This window comes from Zonotrichia leucophrys, chromosome 1, assembly GCF_028769735.1.
Source record: "Zonotrichia leucophrys gambelii isolate GWCS_2022_RI chromosome 1, RI_Zleu_2.0, whole genome shotgun sequence".
NCBI lineage: Eukaryota > Metazoa > Chordata > Aves > Passeriformes > Passerellidae > Zonotrichia > Zonotrichia leucophrys.
Window position 1 is genome coordinate 89,339,261 of NC_088169.1, and position 19,529 is coordinate 89,358,789.

Below are 19,529 nucleotides of genomic sequence, written 5' to 3' on the forward strand. Positions count from 1 at the left end.
TCACTAAGCTAGGAATAAAAAAGAGCACTTAAAGTTCTGCAAATGAAAACACACTGATTTTACTACTGTGACCAGCTGCATTTAAGGTTCAACTGCATCTCCCCTCCTTTCTTGAGCAAAAGTGAGTTATTCATTAATTCTGATATTCTTTAGTCACTGCCTAAAATGTGAAGTCGTTTGTAGAACAAAGACAGGAGTTAAGGGTCATACTGGTGGGAGCAAGTGCTCATATTTGCTTTTGAGGTTGGTTTGTTTGTTTGAGGGGGTTTTAAGATTAAAAGTAAACTTTCCTTTTTTCAGATCCATGGAAAGGAGGTCTAAAAGAAAAACACTGAAAAATTGCTGTACAACATTATTTAAGTACAGCGTTCTAAACTAGGTGCACAAGCTGACCCTTATTTAGTTAATTAGTTCTTGTTGTTCCCAAGACAGTGTTCCGTCTCCTTTCACCAAGTACTCCCTTAGTCATGATTTTTGGGAGAAAGGTTACAACCTTGCCCTTCCCAGTGGCAGTCAATTAAGTGTAAAACACCAAAGCCACCTAGATTTTGGCTATTAACTTCAGAAAGCATTTTATCTAATTCTCAATTATCTAGCCCATCTCCTCTAAGAAGTCTCCATTTGTGGACAATGAGACAGCAGTTGCTATTGCAAATTCTTCAAATTTCATCTAGATCTGAAACTGGGTGATGAAAACTGAAGAGAAAGGTGGAGAAATCTTAAGACAAACAGTGTCTTGCACTAAAGGTACCAAAGTTCCCAGGAAGGCACCAGTGTGTTCCCTTCTACAAGGGAACATGCTTCTGTTGTGCTTCCATAAACACTATGCATTTTAAGGCCCATCACAGAATACTTGGTCAACCAGGGATCTCCCCTTTCCATCTCCATTTGGTTCTGGAAGTTCAAAAGGCACAAAACCAATTAAGACACAAACCAACCTATTCAGCTTTCCATACACAGTGTCAAGAGCAGCAGTCCCTCCCTCCATGTTTCCTCCAGGCTGCCTTGGGCACTGCAGGCCCTGTGTGCACACAGGACACGCAGCCACAGCAGGAGTCAGGACTGTGGCAGGGACATCTAATAAGCTGCTTCAGCAATAACAGTGTAAATACTCCACATGCCAACCAACAGGTACAGCCAAGGTTTCCTTTGTACAAACTCACTGTTCTCAATTCAAAACATTCACTGCTTTATTTACTCACTAAACAACATAGAGTGACGTCCTTTACAAATGCAGGCTTAACCTGGGCTGTTATAGAAGAAACTACAGACTGATGAACAGCAATATTCTGCACACAATTATGCCTATGGCAAAAAACTATCTTAGATCCCTTCCCCAAAAAAATACAATCAATAAGCTACTGTTAAAATGATCAGACTACACCAGGAACTGCAAGGTGTGTAGTCAGAGTAATACCAGATCAACAACTTTGGTTATGACTGAGCTGCAGGATTTGAAAGACAAACACATGTAATGGAGACCCTTGAGAAAGAATGCCAGGCTCAGTTTTTGTTTTGGAGAAGTAACTCTTGCCTCACTTATAGTAGCTCTGAACACAATTTAAACAACCAGCAAAACTGCTTTGCACCAATGTAAAGGCAACAGACAGTGGAAAATTCTGATGGAGTACTAAAATGTTCTTTGAGTGTTGGCTTGTTTAATTTTTCCCTTACAGGCGGTGCCCTTTGTTCTGCTGCCACTGGAAAGCCATGGATGAGGAACTCCAGGCATGTGGTGAAAAAATACCTGTTTGCTTGTATAAACCCTAAGGGAAAAACTAAAAATGGTTAACTTTTAATGATATCTTGAAAATGGTAAAAAAGCTGCAACGTTGTTTATACTGGTTGCCATCCTCAGTGTTGAATTTCACTAATCTGTACCTTAAACTAGATGGGATTTCTTAGCAAAAGCACTTTAACCCACAGGTTATTTCATGGAGGAAGATGAAGTTAGCTCTTTCTCACTCCCCCATGAAACCACCATTTTGGCAATGTAAAATTATCTAAGTAGGACAGCACTTGCTGCTCAATGGTTCTGCTATACCTGACAGCAAAGCATTCACAAATACATACAGGCAGCAAAAAATAAGCTGTGCATGCATTGGAAAAGCATCTCCATTGACACAGCACAGAAATTCATCCAAGATTACACACCACTTCAACCCCCTGCCATGGACCTTAGTTTAAGGCACAGAATTAAGTGAATGAGCTTGTTCTGGTTTTCATAGTGAGTATTTCTGTCTTTACAAATTCCTGCAATTTATCATTTTCTGATTTTATTGGACTTTAAATTTTGGCATAGAAAGCCAAAATCAGATAATAATTAGTAAGTTAATATAGAACACAGGAAATATTAACTGATGTACGTAAGTATGACTGTCTACAAATAAACCTAGGCCCTATCTGGAGGATTTGAATCCCTACTGCCTGTAATATTCCAAGCTCCACACAAGTTCACTGCAGACGCAATTTAGTTCAGGAGTCAGCGTGGTCACCCACGAAAGGGCTAAGAAAGTGTCGCTGCAGAAACACTGTCAGGTACTGATGTTCAGACCCAAGGACACATTCAGACAAAGAGAAGACTCTTGAGTTTCGTTCCATTGAATTGTACTATATTCATTCAAGAAAACTGCATGGATGAATTTTTTTACAGTATCAGAATTAACTGAGTCAAACACCCTTAATAAACTTTCTCTTTTTGTGTCTAGTCTGGTCTACAACACAGCTACTCCACATAGAAAACACTTACTGGCTTAAAAGAGTGTCAAGAGAAGCATTTCACTTTACAACTTCCTGTGAGAACATGTTTGCCTAGCAAGCCTTACCTCTAAAAGTCCATCTTCAGGCAGGTCTGTGCAGTGAACAGCATTCTGAATCTTGTCCTTCCCAAAGACAGCACGCAGAGTTCCAGGTCGGAGGTGACGGGCTAATACCTATTGAACAGAAACAAACAAACCCGAAGACCTTTGTGAACCACACTGTTCATTTGTATCATGGATGCAAGATAACCTTATAAAGTAAAATATCATTATGCTATTAAAATATGAGTAGCATATTAAAATATGTGTAGCACACTGTAAAAGAAAATCTAGATTGAAAGCAGCCCTCAGGAGAAGGACCTGGGGGTGTTGGTGGACAAGAAGGTTGACATGACCCAGCAACATGCCAATTGTATCCTAGGCTGCATCAAAAGCAGCATGGCCAGCAGGGTGAGAGAGGGGATTCTCCGCCCCGCTCCACTCTGGTGAGACCCTGCCTGGCATTCTGCATCCAGCTCTGGGGCCCCCAGCGTAAGAAGATCGTGGATCTGTTGGAGCGAGTCCAGAGGAGGGCCATGAATGAAGCACCTCTCCTGTGATGACAGGCTGAGAGAGCTGAGGTTGTTCAACCTGGGAAGTTTCCTAGAGAACATTAGAGCAGCCTTCTGCTACCTAAAGGATGCTATAGCAGAGCTGGAGAGTGACCTTACTAGGATAGGGCAAGGGTGAATGGCTTTAAACTGAAAGAGAGCAGATTTAGAAAAATACTACAAAGAAATTCTTCACGTCGAGAGTGGCGAGACACTGGGACGAGTTGTACAGAGAAGCTGTGGATGCTCCATCCTTGGAGCTGTTCAAGGACAGGTTAAATGGGGCTCTGAGTAACCTGGTCTAGCGGAAGGTGTCTATGGCTATGGCAAGAGGGTTTGGAACTACTTGATCCTGAAGATCCCTTCCAACCCAAACCATTCTATGATTCTATAAAAAGAGAAATTCCAACCTGTACTACACACATAGACAGCTGCTGAAAAAAACACAACCATGGCTAGGAATACCTGTTTGAAACTGAGCCAAACAAGCCATGTTGGGTCACATACAGGACCCTTCTTATTGCAGAAACACCTTACTGGTACTTGCACAGTTAGCTTATGTTAAGACGTTTGCAGCTCTCAAGCACTGGATGTGCTGTCTGTGAGCAGACACAAATGTGCTGTCTTGCAGATTGCTTCCCTTAGCATGGAGCTACTTGATTCAGAATATGACATTTGGGAAGTCCAGCTGCTGAAACTCCTCTCAGTCTTCTCCTTTGACACTGTGACTAGTGCCAACATCTGATCCCTTCTAAGGATCAGTCCAGAATCTACATCTTTCTTTGTTCTTTGAAATTAACATTTCAGTCCTCTTCTTCATTTACAATGCCAAATACCTCTTAGGCCTCTCAGAGGCCTTTCTACTACAGCAGATACTCAGGTCCTGAGATAACATTCCTCCCCTACATTTTTACTGTGGTATTTCCCTCATACCCCGAGGACTGCCTTCACTGGCTCTCCCCTCCACCATACTCATTCTTTCAAGCCACAATGAAGTCCTGCTGCACTTCTCTGCACTATCACCTTGCACTGTTGTCTTTTAACCCCTTCCCTATGCTACCCACACCCTTGGCCTCTCTTCCCAACACCCTGGAGGCTCTTTTCCAAGATCTATCTCATGCACAGTGAAATTAACCCAGTTTTCCCTCCTTAAAACCCTTTGGATGTTCTCCCACAAGTGCCTGTGAGGGGACGGGTGGATGACAAGCTCACACTACAGTTACTGTATAAAGAAAAGAACTCTTTCCTGGCCAACAAAGCCTTCATCAGCCCCTTTCTAAATAGGCACTGGGTACATTAGAGTGTAATCATTTTGGAAGTGGCCAGTGCAGTTTCACTGTGCCACTCCCAGGTGTTTGTTTCAGTGTCACAGCTGGAGGTTACTGTTCCCACAACGGAGTGGTCAAACGGGATTGTACAAGCACGTTCTAACTTTCAGTGTCAAATGGGTTCGAATTGACTTAATCAGTAGCTCTTAGCTGGCCTGGAAAACCTTGCACAGGTACAAATGAAAATCAGTCCCTCTTCTGGGATGGCAGTGAATGTTTTAAGCTAGTTCTAAAAGACCTCACAAGAGCATTATCTGACAAAAAACACCCTCTGTCCACTTTCCAGCTTCCCCCATTGTTTATGTCTCATTACCAAACTAAGACAATTGGACTTTAGCTCAGCAAGTCCTATATATTTTCCTGTCATAACAATTAACGATTATTATGGTCTGTTACCCACCTGGAAGACAAATAAACTGCTTTAATGCTTGGAGTGTGTATAACCCAAAACATGATATGAGGAGAAGTTTCAGTTCCTCATTGTTACTGTCTGTATGGCACAGGTTATGAAAGATCTTTTGATATGAATGTCAAGGACATTTGAATAAGACACACTCAACATCAAATGAATTTTGCTTAAGAGGAAAGTTCAGGAGTTCCGCTTTAAAAAAAAAAAGCCCCAAGGAGAAAAAACCGCTCTTCTAAATGGTCCTCATTAAAGGCTTGAGATAAGGAAATCTGCTGGAGAAACAAAAGTCACATGCCAGTTCACTGCAACAATGTGACACTTTAATCAAGCCTTCCTTCAAGCAACTGTTGATTGCAGTAACAACTAGCTGTCAGGAAGCCAGCAATAGCACTGGAGCTTCCAATCATTTTAATGGAAGTTTGGGAATACTAGAAAAAATTATCATGGTTATGAAACCTTTGGAAACAATTTAGGGACAGCTCAAGTCCAAAAAGCTAATGCTTGGTATTATATTCTGTTTACTCCCTATCCATCAAAAACTCTTTTGCTAAAACTGTTCTGTCCTCCAACAGGTCCAGAAATGCTGTTTCTTATGAAAATTCCACAAGATTTTCCTTCACTCATCTTCTTCATCAAACTCACTTTTTTCCTTCTCTTCTCTCTGTTTTTAAGAGCGGCTATGGTCTCTTAACTTACCATTTGTCATAAGCTGTCATTTCTACTTCACAATTAAAGACAAAAGACATCGTGTTTCTTCCTGTGGACTCACTCTTTCTTACTAACGTGGGCAAAAGCTCCTGCTGTTGCACTCTGCGATCTCCTGTTCTTCCTTCCATTTTTCAATGCAGGTTGTTACACATTCTAGTGCCCTCCTGAAACTCTTGCACAAAGAGGGATGCATTCTGTTCTGTCTGGAATTGCACTGGGTCAGAACTGCTCAAAGGTAGGTCCTTCAGCACTTTACACTGTTAAGACCTGATTAATAAGAATCTAAAAAAACATTTCTTGCCATTAGTTAACAAACAGCATGAAACTGTCTCTGCTTACATTTACACAGCCAAAAAAGTACAATAATTGTCAATTCCAAAGTTTTACTAGTGTCCACTGCTTTCTTATTGCACCATCAAGGAATCATGAAGAAACAAGGTCTCTGTAAATGATGGAGATACAAAGAGCTGTACAGCTCATATATTGTGTCCTTGTGTATGTATAGCTGGAAATCTTGGGAATGTTTCAGGGAAGAACAGAGTTCATTATGGAACTTATTGCTCATAGTAAGTATTAATTCACACTCTTCTGGTCCATGCCAGGAAGCTTACCAATAATTTTATTTATAGAGCCTCATCTGTCTTAAAAGGGAGATACAAACAATGGGCTTTGGGTTGGTTTCCCCATGCCCCACCATCCCCTTTTAAACCTTCTTCCTAAGCTTTTGGCTGAGTCTAGTTTCTAGGAGTATGTGTTCTCTGCAATGATTTTCAGATTTTTTTTGAAAGGAGTTGAGAGTGGGATGATGGAGGGGTTAAGAGCTGCTACAGCTCTGCCATATGCATGAGAGGAGACTGATGAGTGCGTGCTGGAGCTTCATGTGCACGTGCAAATGGGGATGACACAAAACTGGGACCTCACACAAGAAGACACTGACACTGTTTTGTCTATGGCAAAACAAACCAGGGCTGCTGTACCAAAAGGCTTCAGCCTCTGGTCTTATTCAGCAAGTTATTTGATCACCCCTTACAGCAGGGCTTTGATCTACAGATAACCCTTTGAAGATCCTTATCCTGTGTGAGATACAGATGCATATATTTCATATTTCTCTTCATCACGTAACTGTGTCCAACGCAACAATGCCTGCATGAAGTACTTAGCACATTTCTAAAATGTTTCTATTTCTACACAAGTAAAAGGAAACAAAAATGTTACCAATGCCAGTAATATGTCAAAATCAAACTGAAAACACCATAAACATATTCATAAGCAAAGCTCATTAACTGCTTTTCCTACAAAAGGCTGCACTTATTTCATGGGCTGGATGGAAGTTAAGTAGAATAGTAACATGTATACCAGCCCAAACTGCAGATTTCAAGAAAATTTACTCAAAACTGCAAATTTCAAGAAAATCTGGTCAATTTTTTAAGCACTGTCCTGAATATTTAATTGGTTATCTAGAAAGGCCATTGAATGAATCAAAACTACACAAAGGAACCATTACAGCCTAAGATTTTGTTCTTCTGAACATGAACTAGAATGAAGGAATTTTGAAAATTTATTGGCCCTCTTGAATGAAGCAGAATAAAAAAAGGAGTTTGATCAAATCTTCTCTAGCCACACCCTCTCTGCTCAGCAGGCAAGTTCCTTCTTTTAGTTTTGCTTTCAGATCAGCAGCATTCTGAGGACCTCTTGGGCTGTAACAGACCGCACAGATCCCTCCACACTCTCATAAACTGTTTTCCTATTCTAGCTGAGCCCTGGCTGTGCCCCTGCTCCTTACTCTTCTTGGCATTCCTCATTCATCCCTTTCTAAAGGCTTTGTGTTGACTTGGTCTCCCCACCTCTGCCTTCCCCACCCTGTACTCATGAAGCTTCTTCCTTCTGCAGTTCTCCATGCTCTGCTGCTGTCAGCAACGAGATGGTCCCTCTCTCCCTTTGAGGGTGCCACCTAATCCAGAATGAAGAGCCAGCCTCAGGCAAACCTCAAGCACCTTTCTCCTCATAAGGATGAGCTATGCCCTTGTCAAGAGAACAGAACATACATTAACTGTGAACAAATAAAATTATGTAAATTCCGCCATTCACCTTAGAATTTGTCTGGCTGACCTTCAGGCATTGGAAAGCCTACTGCCTCATCCAGGCAAGGCACCTGAGCTTCCTCTGTAGTGCATAAAAATGATCTAAAACAACATCTGCAGTACAGCAATTATGGAAGCTAAGGAAGGATAAGTGCTTCTCTCTCTTCACATCATCATAGTTCTTCAGGTGACTTGTATTTTCAGGGCATTTTAGCATCGGTCATATCAAACACTGATGGTTGCAGTAGGGAGCTGGACATAATACTTGTTCCTACGAGCCATCAGCAAGAAGTAACATGACAAAAGCAGTACAACCTTTGTCATACAAGACAGGATAGGGGACAAGCACCTCTTGCAATGCCGATCAAAGCTACAAACTCTTTAACACTACTATTACTGTGAGAACACCTTCAGATCAGTCCAAGAGATTCTTCACACAAGTTCTCATCCAAAGGCAAATGCTTAAGTGTCAAAGTGAAACCTGTGGTCATAGGTGACCTTGTGCATGATACCAAAAGGGCTAGCTTGCCTTGGCTTGCTTCACATGTTTTGTTTGCAGCTCATACTCCCTCCAAACTCTAGCAAACCACTTGTGACGTGTGCTTCCTGATTTGTTAGCTCTGCCTTGGTTTATGTTGCTCAGTTTCATGCAACAGGCCACTTAGAAATCAACATCAGCTGCTGCAGAACACAATTTGCTACTCCTGCAGCAATTCAAGGTCCAGTTCATTACCCTAAACTAACCCTTCTGTCTCTATTACAGAGAAAAATTACATAAGATGGTGTTGCTGTTGCCCCTGTAAAAACTTTAACTGGGGAAGAATTTTGCCTTGAAGCCTGGGGTCTGCCTGTAGAAAGGTGCTTCAGAAAGCTTCTAAATACAAAACCAGGTCAGTGTTAAAGTGCATGCAAGAGGCTTCTTCAGCTTACATTTCACAAACCAATCCAGAACAGAAGTCACTTGTTGAGTGACATGTTTTCTCTTTGTGTTCCACATGAGCTGCAGCAATGCCATGTACAAATAGAGTCAGTATCAAAGGCCTTACACAGACTTCAAGGGAGTCAGTGTAACGTGAAAGTGCTTTTGTACTTTCCGCATATCACAATTAAAAAAAAAAAAATCAAGCCAAAGTAACTTCCTTTAAACACACACACTAAACTCCTCTCACCTTTTAATTTTTATCACAAGCCAAACTCAAGAACCTGGAAAAGCTGCAAAGTCTTTATAGTATTTAGCCTAACCATCTCTCCCCTTAGCACTGCACACTTCACCTGGACTTCCAGCCCGTCTTCTCCTGGCTGATGCCAGAATAGATTACTTACTGTCCATTCTGACAAGGTTCTCATACTTTTAACTGAGCCAAGTCTGTGTGTCTGTAGTTCTCTACATGAAAAAGGATGTCTGTAAAGGTTTGTTCAGCAAATGAATTGATCTGATCCAGGCAACAGTAGTCAAATTTTCAATTGCAAGGCCTATAAAAAGTGCACGTGAGGTGAAACTCCTTCCAAAATCAAATAGTTTTGCAACAGTAGCAGCAACTTCTCAAACCACAGTTTATTTTATTATGTAAACTTACTCTTGTCTGACTAAAAAAAAAAAAAAATCCACCTACTTTTCTGTTTATTTTAAAGTCAGCCAACCTCCGAACTACCAGTCTGAAGCCCTGTGTCTTTCAAAAGTTTTGTTAACAGACCTAAAATTATATTCCACACTCCAGTGTTGGCAGTTTGCCGGAAGCTCATAAGTCTGTCCAAGTTGTTACTCTGCCTCCTCCTCACCCTCCATCCCCTCAGGCACTTTGCTTCTCTCTGTTTCCCTCCCACACCTTCCCACCACTCCTCCTCCCTGGCACCCCAAAGGTTCTGCACCAGCTCTCTGCAGGTTCTCTGCTGTGGGCAGCACACGTGGCACATTTGCCAGCCTAAGACACCATTTTCACTGATCTTGGTGCTTCTGGTTGGTGTTTAAGTGATTCTAATAATAAGTGCCCTGCTCAGAAAGTTTGTGTACCTGTCTGCCATTGCCAATGTGCTGAACTTGGGTAGCCACACACCTGAGTTAAGTGTAAATTAGAGTGGATGGTGAAACCTTGAAGATAATTGAGATACCAAATACAAGCTGGTCACAAAACAGGAACAAAGATAAAATATCCACCTCATCCCATTATCTTGTCCCATTATCTGGGTGCCATAAGGCATATTTATGTTACTTGACAAGCTGGAAAAAGGAAAAATTTAAAAACTGAAAAGCAACTAACCCCACAAGACATCAGAAAATGCAGTATAACTGTAAATTTCATTACTAGATGCTTTAAGTTTGAAAGGTGAGATGGTCCTACTGATGCTTTTCCAATGCCTTCCAAGGCACCCAGAATATAATCTATTTATTAATTCACCTGTAAAACAAGGACAAAAACACACTAGGCTGCAAAAGATATTTCGAGATTTTATTAATTCAGATTAGCAAAATATGTGAAGGGCCTCCAGTAAAAGTCACTACGAGATTGCAAGACATTATTTTTCATCTGCAGGTATTTTGGCTGATTTCTCCCCAGTAAGAACAAGAATAATTACAAATCACCTTTTCCTCTGTTTTTTTTTGAGATTAAATTCTACATTTGCAGAGCAGTCTAGGTATTGGAGCTTTACACTTTGCAAAGCAGAAAAAAAATGCTCAGAAATTCTACTGAGACTTCCCAAGCTGAACCAATTTTGGACCATTCACTTCAATAGAAGATGGAGATGGCTTGAAAGACAAAATTCACATGTCTGCTGCAAACCCCAGAGATCATTTTCATTTGATTCTTAGCATCAAATGCGAGAGACCTTCCCCTTCCATTTTGTGCCCTAAAGCCTCTCCAGTGCAACCTTGGAGGCAGCAGTGCTGCCATCTTCCTACACAGTTGTGAGCTGCCCTGTTCTGATGGAAGGAATTACTCATTGTTTGTGTTACAACTGCTTTTTAAAAGCTCCTGCTCTGTTCAGGACTAGCTGTATTAGCCAATGTGCCTATACATAATAACACATGGTTTTTGGCCTGGAAATCTCATAGGAAAACTTATACAAAGAGACACAAAGAACAAAAAATAACAGCATGGACCCCATTTTCTGGAGTGGGGAAACCAAGACAGTAATTTTCCAGGGGTGCAAAAGAAATACGTAACTCACAAGAATGAAAGTTCAATGTCTAACTTTCAGCTCATATCTTTAAAATCTCAGATCAGTCACTCAACTATTCTCTCTCCTTGATGTAATGCTTTGTAATTCCTGGGTAGCACTCTGATGATAAGCCACAGTCTGCACAACTCAGACCATACCAGGTCACCTATGGGAACCTGAGAGCTGCCATGGGAATATGAAGAACTGCTGCTTACCCATCTTCCACCCTGGCCACATTCTAGTTCCTTGATGTGGGAAATCAATGGAAGCAGAGAAAGGAAAAACTTCTTATTAGGAGTATTGAAGGGAAGTCCCATTTGCACATCAGACACAGTCTATCATACTGTAAGTGAAAGAAGCTGATAAAAATTCAGCTCAGGTGGCCCTGCAGCAGAACAGAGAATGTCAGCCTAAATCAAACAGACCAGCAAGCAGCATCCCAAATTATTCAGCAAGTTCTCAGAAATTGAATTAAGCATTTTATATCCAGCTTCTAAAATGCTTTTGCTTAGTTAACAGTATCCCCAGGCAATGAGACCAGTGATATATACTGAAAACTACTGCTGCAGTTTTTCTCACAACAATGCTAAGGCTGGCCGTCAGCAGTTGATGAGAGGAGGAAGAATAATAACAATAATAACAAGAACAATACCCATCATCATTGTAAATGTGAAACCAGACTACTGCTTTTTGTTACAGAAGGGAAGGCTTAGGCCATGGTATTTGTTTTCATCCACTTTGAAGCCTTCATTAATGTAGTTCAAACAGAAAATAACTGCAGATACAGAATCACAGAAAAAGCTGCCTTGGAAAGGAGCCACAAGGATTGTCAATCCAACTCCTGACCTGGCACATGACACTCCAGGAGTCACACCATGTGTCAAAGACCATTGCCCAAATGCTTCTTGAGCTCTGTCAAGCCTGGTGCTGTGACCACTTCCCCGGGGAGCCTGTTCCAGGGCCAACCACCCCTTGTATGAAGAACCTTTTTCTAATATCCACCCTAAATGTCCCCAGACACAGCTTCAGGCCATTCCCTCAAGTCCTGTCACTGGTCAGCACAGAGCAGAGATCAGTGCCTGCCCCTCCTCTCATCCTCACAGGGAAGCTGTAACTGCAGTGAGCTCTGTCCTCAGTCTGCTCTTCTCCAGGCTGAGCAGCCCAAGTGACCTCAGCTGCCCCTCATACAGCTGCCCCCTTCTCTATCCTCATTACCCTACTTTGGACACTCTCTAACAGCTTCATACCCTCCCTTATGTTGTGGCCAGAGCTACAAACAATATTCCAGGTGAGGCTGCCCCAGCTCAGAGCAGAGCAGGACAATCCCCTCCTCTGCCCAGCTGTGATGCCGGACCTGATGCCCTCAGGAGAGGGCTGGCCCTCCTGGCTGCAGGGCACTGCTGGCCCAGGTTTACCTTTCCATCGACCAGGACCCCCAGGTCCCTTTCCATGGCGCTGCTTTCCCCATTGCTTTCTCATTCTCAGTCTTTCTGTACATGCCAGGTTACCCCATTCCAGGTACAACATCCAGCACCTTCCCTTGCTGAACTTCATACGGTTGGTTATTGCCCAGCCTTCTCATTTATCAAGGTCTTTTTGTGGGGTCTCTGCCTTGGAGGGAGTCAACAGCTCCTCCCAGTTCAATATAATCTGCAGACTTGTTCAGTATCCCTTCCAGCCCTGCAAAAAGTGATTTATGAAGATGTTGAAGAGCAGAGGGCCAAGGATGAAGCCCTGCAGAACCTCACAAGTGACAGGTCACTAGTCTGATGTCACAACTGTAACCCTTTATGCCCAACCTGTGAGCCAGCTGCTCACCCATCCCATGACGTGTTTATCCAGCTGTATGCTGGACACCTTGTCCAGAAGGATACTGTGAGAGACAGTGTTGAAAACTTTACCAAAATCCAGAAAGATTACACCAGCTGGCTTCCCTTGAAGGGTGGGTCACCTTGTCATAAAAGGAAATAGGGTTTGATAAGCAGGACTTTCCCCTCAACAAAGTAATGCTGGCTGTGACCAATGATTGCATTGTCTTTCAGGTGTTTTTCAATACCTTCCACAATAATCTTTTCCATAACTCCGATTTCTCTCATTTGACAATTTATCATCAAGAGTATCTAAGACACACTGTGATCTGCAGCTCTCTTCTTGTTTGGCTGTTACTACTTCTACTACTGATAGTGTTGACCAAGCAGAGCCTGAACAAGAAGTCCTCTGGGATAAGGAAAAGAGAAAAATAAGTAATGTACTTCTAGGAATTCACCATTCATAATCTGCTGACTGAAAAACATGAAACTTTCTGAGACAGTAGCAGCCAACTTCAGGATACTCACAATCACAAAATCATCATGGTTGTGATGCCTTGAGAGGCTACCTAGAACAGAGGCTAGACAGTGCTAAAGGAATAAAGTAGATATTTATTAAAAAGGCCTTCAAAGAATACACCTTGGGCATTACAAGAGCCTAGCTAAGGTTACACCCAAAATGGATGACGGGTCACACATTTCCACACTTCTGTAAGTTTTGGCCCATTTACATATTGAGGTTAATTGTCCAATAACAGCTTCAGGTTATGAAGCCACATCCTCCCAGTTTGCTCTCCACAATTCGCAGTTGTTTATAATTTTGAGCCTGAAGCTGTAACAGTGTCCTTGGTTCTTGGGCTGGAAAAAGATTGTTTTGTCTAACTAAACCGAGGAGAACTTGCTAACACTTTATATGAAGCTCAGTGTTATACACTAATGCTGTACAGAATCTGGAAAACATGAAAGCTAAAACTTAAGGCGTCAGTTGTGTGGAAAAGTTAACTGTTCTACTGCCCTTTTTCAACATGGCTATAACTTTATTGCACAATTTCATCAAGCAGCTTTCTGTGTTCACTCTTGCTAACTGCCATCTACAGATCTCTAGAAAAAGCACTTGCTGTTCTACCACATTCTACCTTTATTATTTTCTTAATTTTTAAAAAATGAAATATCACTCATATTACCTCATAATGTGAAGTATTTGCAACAGCACAACATAACCAATATGTTCCAACTAGAGGCTGGGACGAATTCTAGTAAAGGACAAGGCTATCTACAGTCAACAAAAACCTGAGGCACGCATGTAAGCAAATGCTCTTAATCTATTCAAATCAAAGATTCTACAAACACACAAGGTCACCGTGACCAGAGTGCTATGAAACCAAAGGGGAAAATAGTTGTTTAATGCGGTAATAGTATAATTTTCTTTCCCAGACAGAATGACCTCAGAACTTGCCATATCTTTTGGAAACATTGCTCCCTTTTTGCAAGGAAAAACTGAAGATATAAGCTGGTTTATTTTCCTGAATATTCATTTTCTGGTATTTTATATATCAAAAACATTGCTGTCCAAGGTAAAAGAGTGATTTGCTGTCTGCTGTAACCAAACAGAACACAATGGAAGCAAAGAAAACAACCACGAATTTAACCCAGAACCATCATATTCTCAAAAAGGCTCTTACCTTGTCTTTATGGACTGAATATATTAATTAATCTATTGTTAGGAACCTCTGCAACTACAGCAGAACCTTAAATAGAACAGTGTAAAGGAAAATGAAGGAAGAAAAAAACACTAAAAAAATGAAAAGAAAGGGAGACAGACATCCTCTGACTGCAGGAGGACACTACAACCTAAAAGTTCTGATGATCAGCTATTTGTATTACTGACAAAGACTGTTTTCATTAGGGGGGGTATACTCTTATTTTTAAACAGTATTAAAACCCTCCCACAGGCCAGGTAAATCACATTGTAATCCAGTGCAGCTGTGAGAAACAAGTCCTGGAGAGAACCCTGCAGACTACCTTTGATCAACCTAGCAGTGCAGGATTACATTGTATATTTGTCTATACTAGTACCACATAATCAGCGGCTATGTTAGAAGCCTACCTCTTTCTCTACAGTAGTGGGAACCAAAACTTTTCCCTTTAATCCATCTAAGATACCTAAGCAGAGATACAACAAAGATATGATATATTGATTTTGTATTATTTAGACACAAACCAAGCAAATGCTGAAAGAAACTAGGCAAGCACTTCTAAAACTTTGTGTGGCCACTTTTAAAATAAAATATGAGCCATCAGTACGAGATACTAAATCAGTAACACCATGCTGAAGCATGACATTTATTCAAAGCTTGGAGAGAACATTACCAGGAAGATCCAATGCAAACAGGGTGTGGAAGCATTCATTTTGCAGAACAAGACCTGCATATGGATAGTTATTACCAAAACGCTGCGCAATCAGAAAAACCCCACCTCCTCAAGGCAGAATAGACAAATTTATGTAACTTAAAGCATTTATAAGAATCTTGTGTTCATCACAGCTGCTTAAAATAACCAATTCTTTAATAACACACACCTACTTTGATTTGTGCTCAGTCTGAGTGCAAAGGGAGCCTTTATGATTTCTAAGCCAGTCTTTCAGTCTTCATTCTCACCTACGTGCAGATGCAATTAGTCCTTGTAATTTCAGATCAGATTACATGTCCTTCTGTGTCTGCAGAGCTCATCAGTACCAAGGACTTGACCAAAAAAAATGAGTTTTCTTAAAAAGTAAATATTCTAGGTGCAGCTTAAACCCTTATCAAAATGGCTGGTCCTGTGACACTTTTTGGGAAAGGCCCAAACATCCAGCTCCAGGACATCCTGGCACATTAGCCATTCTGGAGAGTAACTAGGAGATCTCCATGGTAGTTCAGCAAGTCAAGGAAGATCAGTAACCAATGCTGTAAATGCTCTGTGGCACAGATCTGCTTTCCTTCAGTCTCTGGGCTCATGTTAATTTTCACTCTTATTGCTAAAAGAGGGCAAGTTATTCCAACCTGGAACAAGGTGAGAGGTACCCCGAAAGAAACATTTCCAAGCCAGAGATAGACTGACATAAGGGAAAGACAGAAATGCAGATTGGAACACTGAAGCTGATGCTCCTTTCTAGAGGGACATACAGAATCTTTGACAAAATATTGTAACTTCCTGCAAATGTCCAGAAAGCAGTTTAAAACATGTCTTGTCATCAGAGGATACTAAAATATCATAATGTCAGGTAGTAGAAGCTCCAAAGAAAAACCCTTACTACATATGTTAGAGAGGTTTTGGCAGTCAACTAATTATAAAAAAAGGCATTGCAGCAATTGGAAATGAGATGCAAATATACTCTCAGCCCTCTCCCAGAGGGCACAAACACCTTCTCTCCAGAGGACAAAAGCAGCAGACTCTCCAGTATCATGCCTCTGTGGTGGCAGCGGCCCTGGTAATAGACAGTGCACTATCTTTTATTAACTATTTTAGCAGATTACTCGAATTTGGGACCACTGAACTCATGTCCAGTGAGCTCATATCCAGGATGTGTTTAGGCAGCAACAGTTGCATTGATAACACATTCAAGTTCAGTAGCTCTGGAGCCACAGACAAGGAGTGGCAGATAAAAGCGTTTTTTCCCAACTGTAACTTTGCCAACATGCCTCAATCATACTGGATTTAAAGTAGAGTTAGGTCTTGAGGGCTCTGTCAATATTTAGTCTCCTGATGGAGACTGTCAGTCACCACTAATAACAGAAAATTTCAATCTAGCCATCAAGAATCAAAGTGAGCCTACAAGCCCCAGCTCCACATGACACTGAACAGCCATCATATGACAGCAACCTTGTGGCAACAACAAGCCACATCTAAAGCAAACCACTTGCAAGTAAAGGGCTCCTCCACTACTACTGCTCTGATTTTTGTTCTAATCTTTGCACACAGACATACTGCCCTGGGGCTGAAATCCCTCTTGCCATCAAACGCCTGCCCATCACCTGCAAAGAGCGGCTTGGAGGAGACAGTCGGCAAGAAACACAGCTCTAAGCTGGTCACTTCAAAACTGTGAGCAGATCATCCATGCCACTACAAAGGACATATACATGTGATCAAAGCAAATAGGGCAGCAGGGGTAGGGTGGGTATCAAAGCCTGCCAGACATCTGCAGTACATATTCAGAAGCAAAAAAGACATCAGCAGAACTTGCTATGATCACTGAATTCATGCCTGTAAAAATTACTTATTGGATTCTTGACTCTCAGCTGCTCCCAGGGCTACACAGAACTTTGAGAGGAAGAACAAATAATTATGAGTTTTGTTCCTGGTGCAGCCAGTGCAGACTCCATGCATTTTAAACCAGGGAAAGCAATTCACTGCCACAGGTGCAGTGTTTGGCATCCACAGACATAGGCTTGTCTCTGGCAAGAAACTGTAATACTGCTGGAGGTAAATTTCAAATCATACACCAATATACAGACAGTCTAAAACAGTGGTGACAACGCCTAGTTGCAGTCACATTACAGCTATGGGTCATTAGAGCACAGCTATCTCAGCACTTCCTTCTTTCTAGATCCCCTGCCTGTGCACAAACAGGTGACATGGAAAAAGGCAGGAGAAGTCCTGAACTTACAGATACCTTGGGCTTTAGGAATCAGCAGTGCCAGCTCAGAAAAAGGGGGCTGCACTAGAGGGAAGAATGCACCTCCGCAGATAAAAACTACCCTGTCTCCCAACTAAGAGCCTTAGCTCTGTCTAGAACACTTTTTCATTAGACCTGTAGAAATTAATGTAGAAATTAAAAACTGAAAGGACAGAGTCAGATGATTGACCCTAAATAACATCTAAGCAATTCAATCATGTCTTTCCTATTGCTGGCTTAAACAGCAGGGTATTGTAACTGGTATTGATTGGTCTGTTTACTACTCAAGCTAGTAACAGTATCCATCTGAATGAAAGTTTTTATTTTTATTACATGACTCAGACTATCTGAGCAGATAATCAATTACATTAAAATCTTCTTCAATAAAGAGTTAGATTAAAACAATCTTATTTCTCTTGAAAGACGTTATGTATTTAATTGTCAACACTCTCATCAGGGCTCACTAGGCTATAGGGAGAATCCACACTGAAACAGCTATAGAGGTATTAACAGAAAACAAGTACTTGGAAGCTCAAAAATAGCCTTTATATTCCTTTACATCTTCCACTGAACTATTCTTTATATGATGCACTATGAAAATGTTGTGCTGATAATATAGCTCTAGGAATGAACATGAACATTGTAGGCCTCACATATACCTGTTTTTTACTGCTAGAGATTCACAGGAGGTCTATAAAAACAAAAATCTTACAGCAACAGTGCTCTTTGGCTCATAGCTATCCCTGTTTAACTGATGTGATTAATTGAGGCAGAAAGATATTGAACTTTTTGTCCAAGGTCACACAGTGAGGTCAGGAATGGAGCTAAAGCAGACTCCAGCTCTTTCAGTTCACTGCTTTGTTTTAAACCATCTAATCTCCCTTTCAGCTCTTTCATGCAAAAGTACAAATGACTTGATACACTGTTACACTTAGAGGTGCAAATCCCCAATGTAAAAAGAATGCAGGGTAGGATTTAAAGCAAGAGTATGAAAATCCCCTTTCAGTCCACAGGATGCAGAAATATTGCAGCACACCCCACCACTTTAATAGTATCTCACAACAGAAGGGACTTGAGTCACATTTAGTGTACTGCCAATTCCAAGTAAAAGCTCTTAGGAATACTAAAATTTATGCAGTCAGCCAGGAACATGTAGCTGATGTAGACTCTTGGAATAATGTATTATAACCAACTTTTTAATTTGCATATGAACAAAGTTCAAAAAAAAACAAAACAAAAAACCTCCACCTTAATTTCTACAGCATTTTTCAAGTGTTTTATGAATACTAAGTAATCATCCTGACAACTCCATGACAAAATGGTACCAAGCAGTTATTTCAATATAGAAGCTGCACAAAGATGTGAAAACTAAAGCTGTAGCTTCAGACCTAAGTAATAACAAAAAGCCTCTAACTGCTCCAGAGGCCCAAAATATACAAACATTAGTGAAATGAAATATCAATGCCAGCAAACTCAAGTGGTGACAGGACTCCCTGGCCACCTTCCCCTTGTTCCAAGGTTTTCCATTACAGACTTTACAACCCGGTCCATGTTAATGCAAGCCAAATCAATGCAGAATAGGTTGCTTTCTTTTTCTTCCTTACTGACCTTAAAACAGCTTTTTTCATAATGCACACTGTGCTGCATTTACCCCTACCCCTCCAAACATTTTCATTTCTTTACAGTGAAGGAGAAACACAACTTCATTTCTGTCAGACTTTGGTCCAGTTAGTAACTCTTACCTACAAGTAATAGTGTGTACTGAAAAGACACGTGTTCTGTAAGAATCAGATTTAATTAACTTTTAAAGTCCTCTTCCTAGCTTTCTAGAACAGCTACGTCTTTGTCATAGGTGAAATGTAAAAATTTTTTTCCTTTCAATTTTTTTTCCTTTCTTTTCAACTGCACCAATAGAAACACAGTGAAATAACATCGAGTAAAAAATGTGTAATTTAAGAACCTGCATAGCAAGATTTGATAGTGTATTTTAAAAAAGGGGTCAAGTGATCCAGGCACACCATGAAAATCAGTGG

At 41.1% G+C, this 19,529-nt stretch overlaps 1 protein-coding gene across 2 annotated transcripts in view; it reads right to left on the reverse strand.

Annotated features, from left to right (window-relative positions):
* The window catches only part of NME7 (NME/NM23 family member 7), an 88,844-nt gene that overhangs the window by 12,384 nt on the left and 56,931 nt on the right, over positions 1-19,529 (reverse strand). For both annotated transcript variants that reach the window (XM_064721713.1, XM_064721704.1), the window contains exon 11: positions 2,826-2,933. In XM_064721713.1, the coding sequence (XP_064577783.1) occupies positions 2,826-2,933 (108 nt within the window). The remainder of the gene's footprint in view (positions 1-2,825; positions 2,934-19,529) is intronic.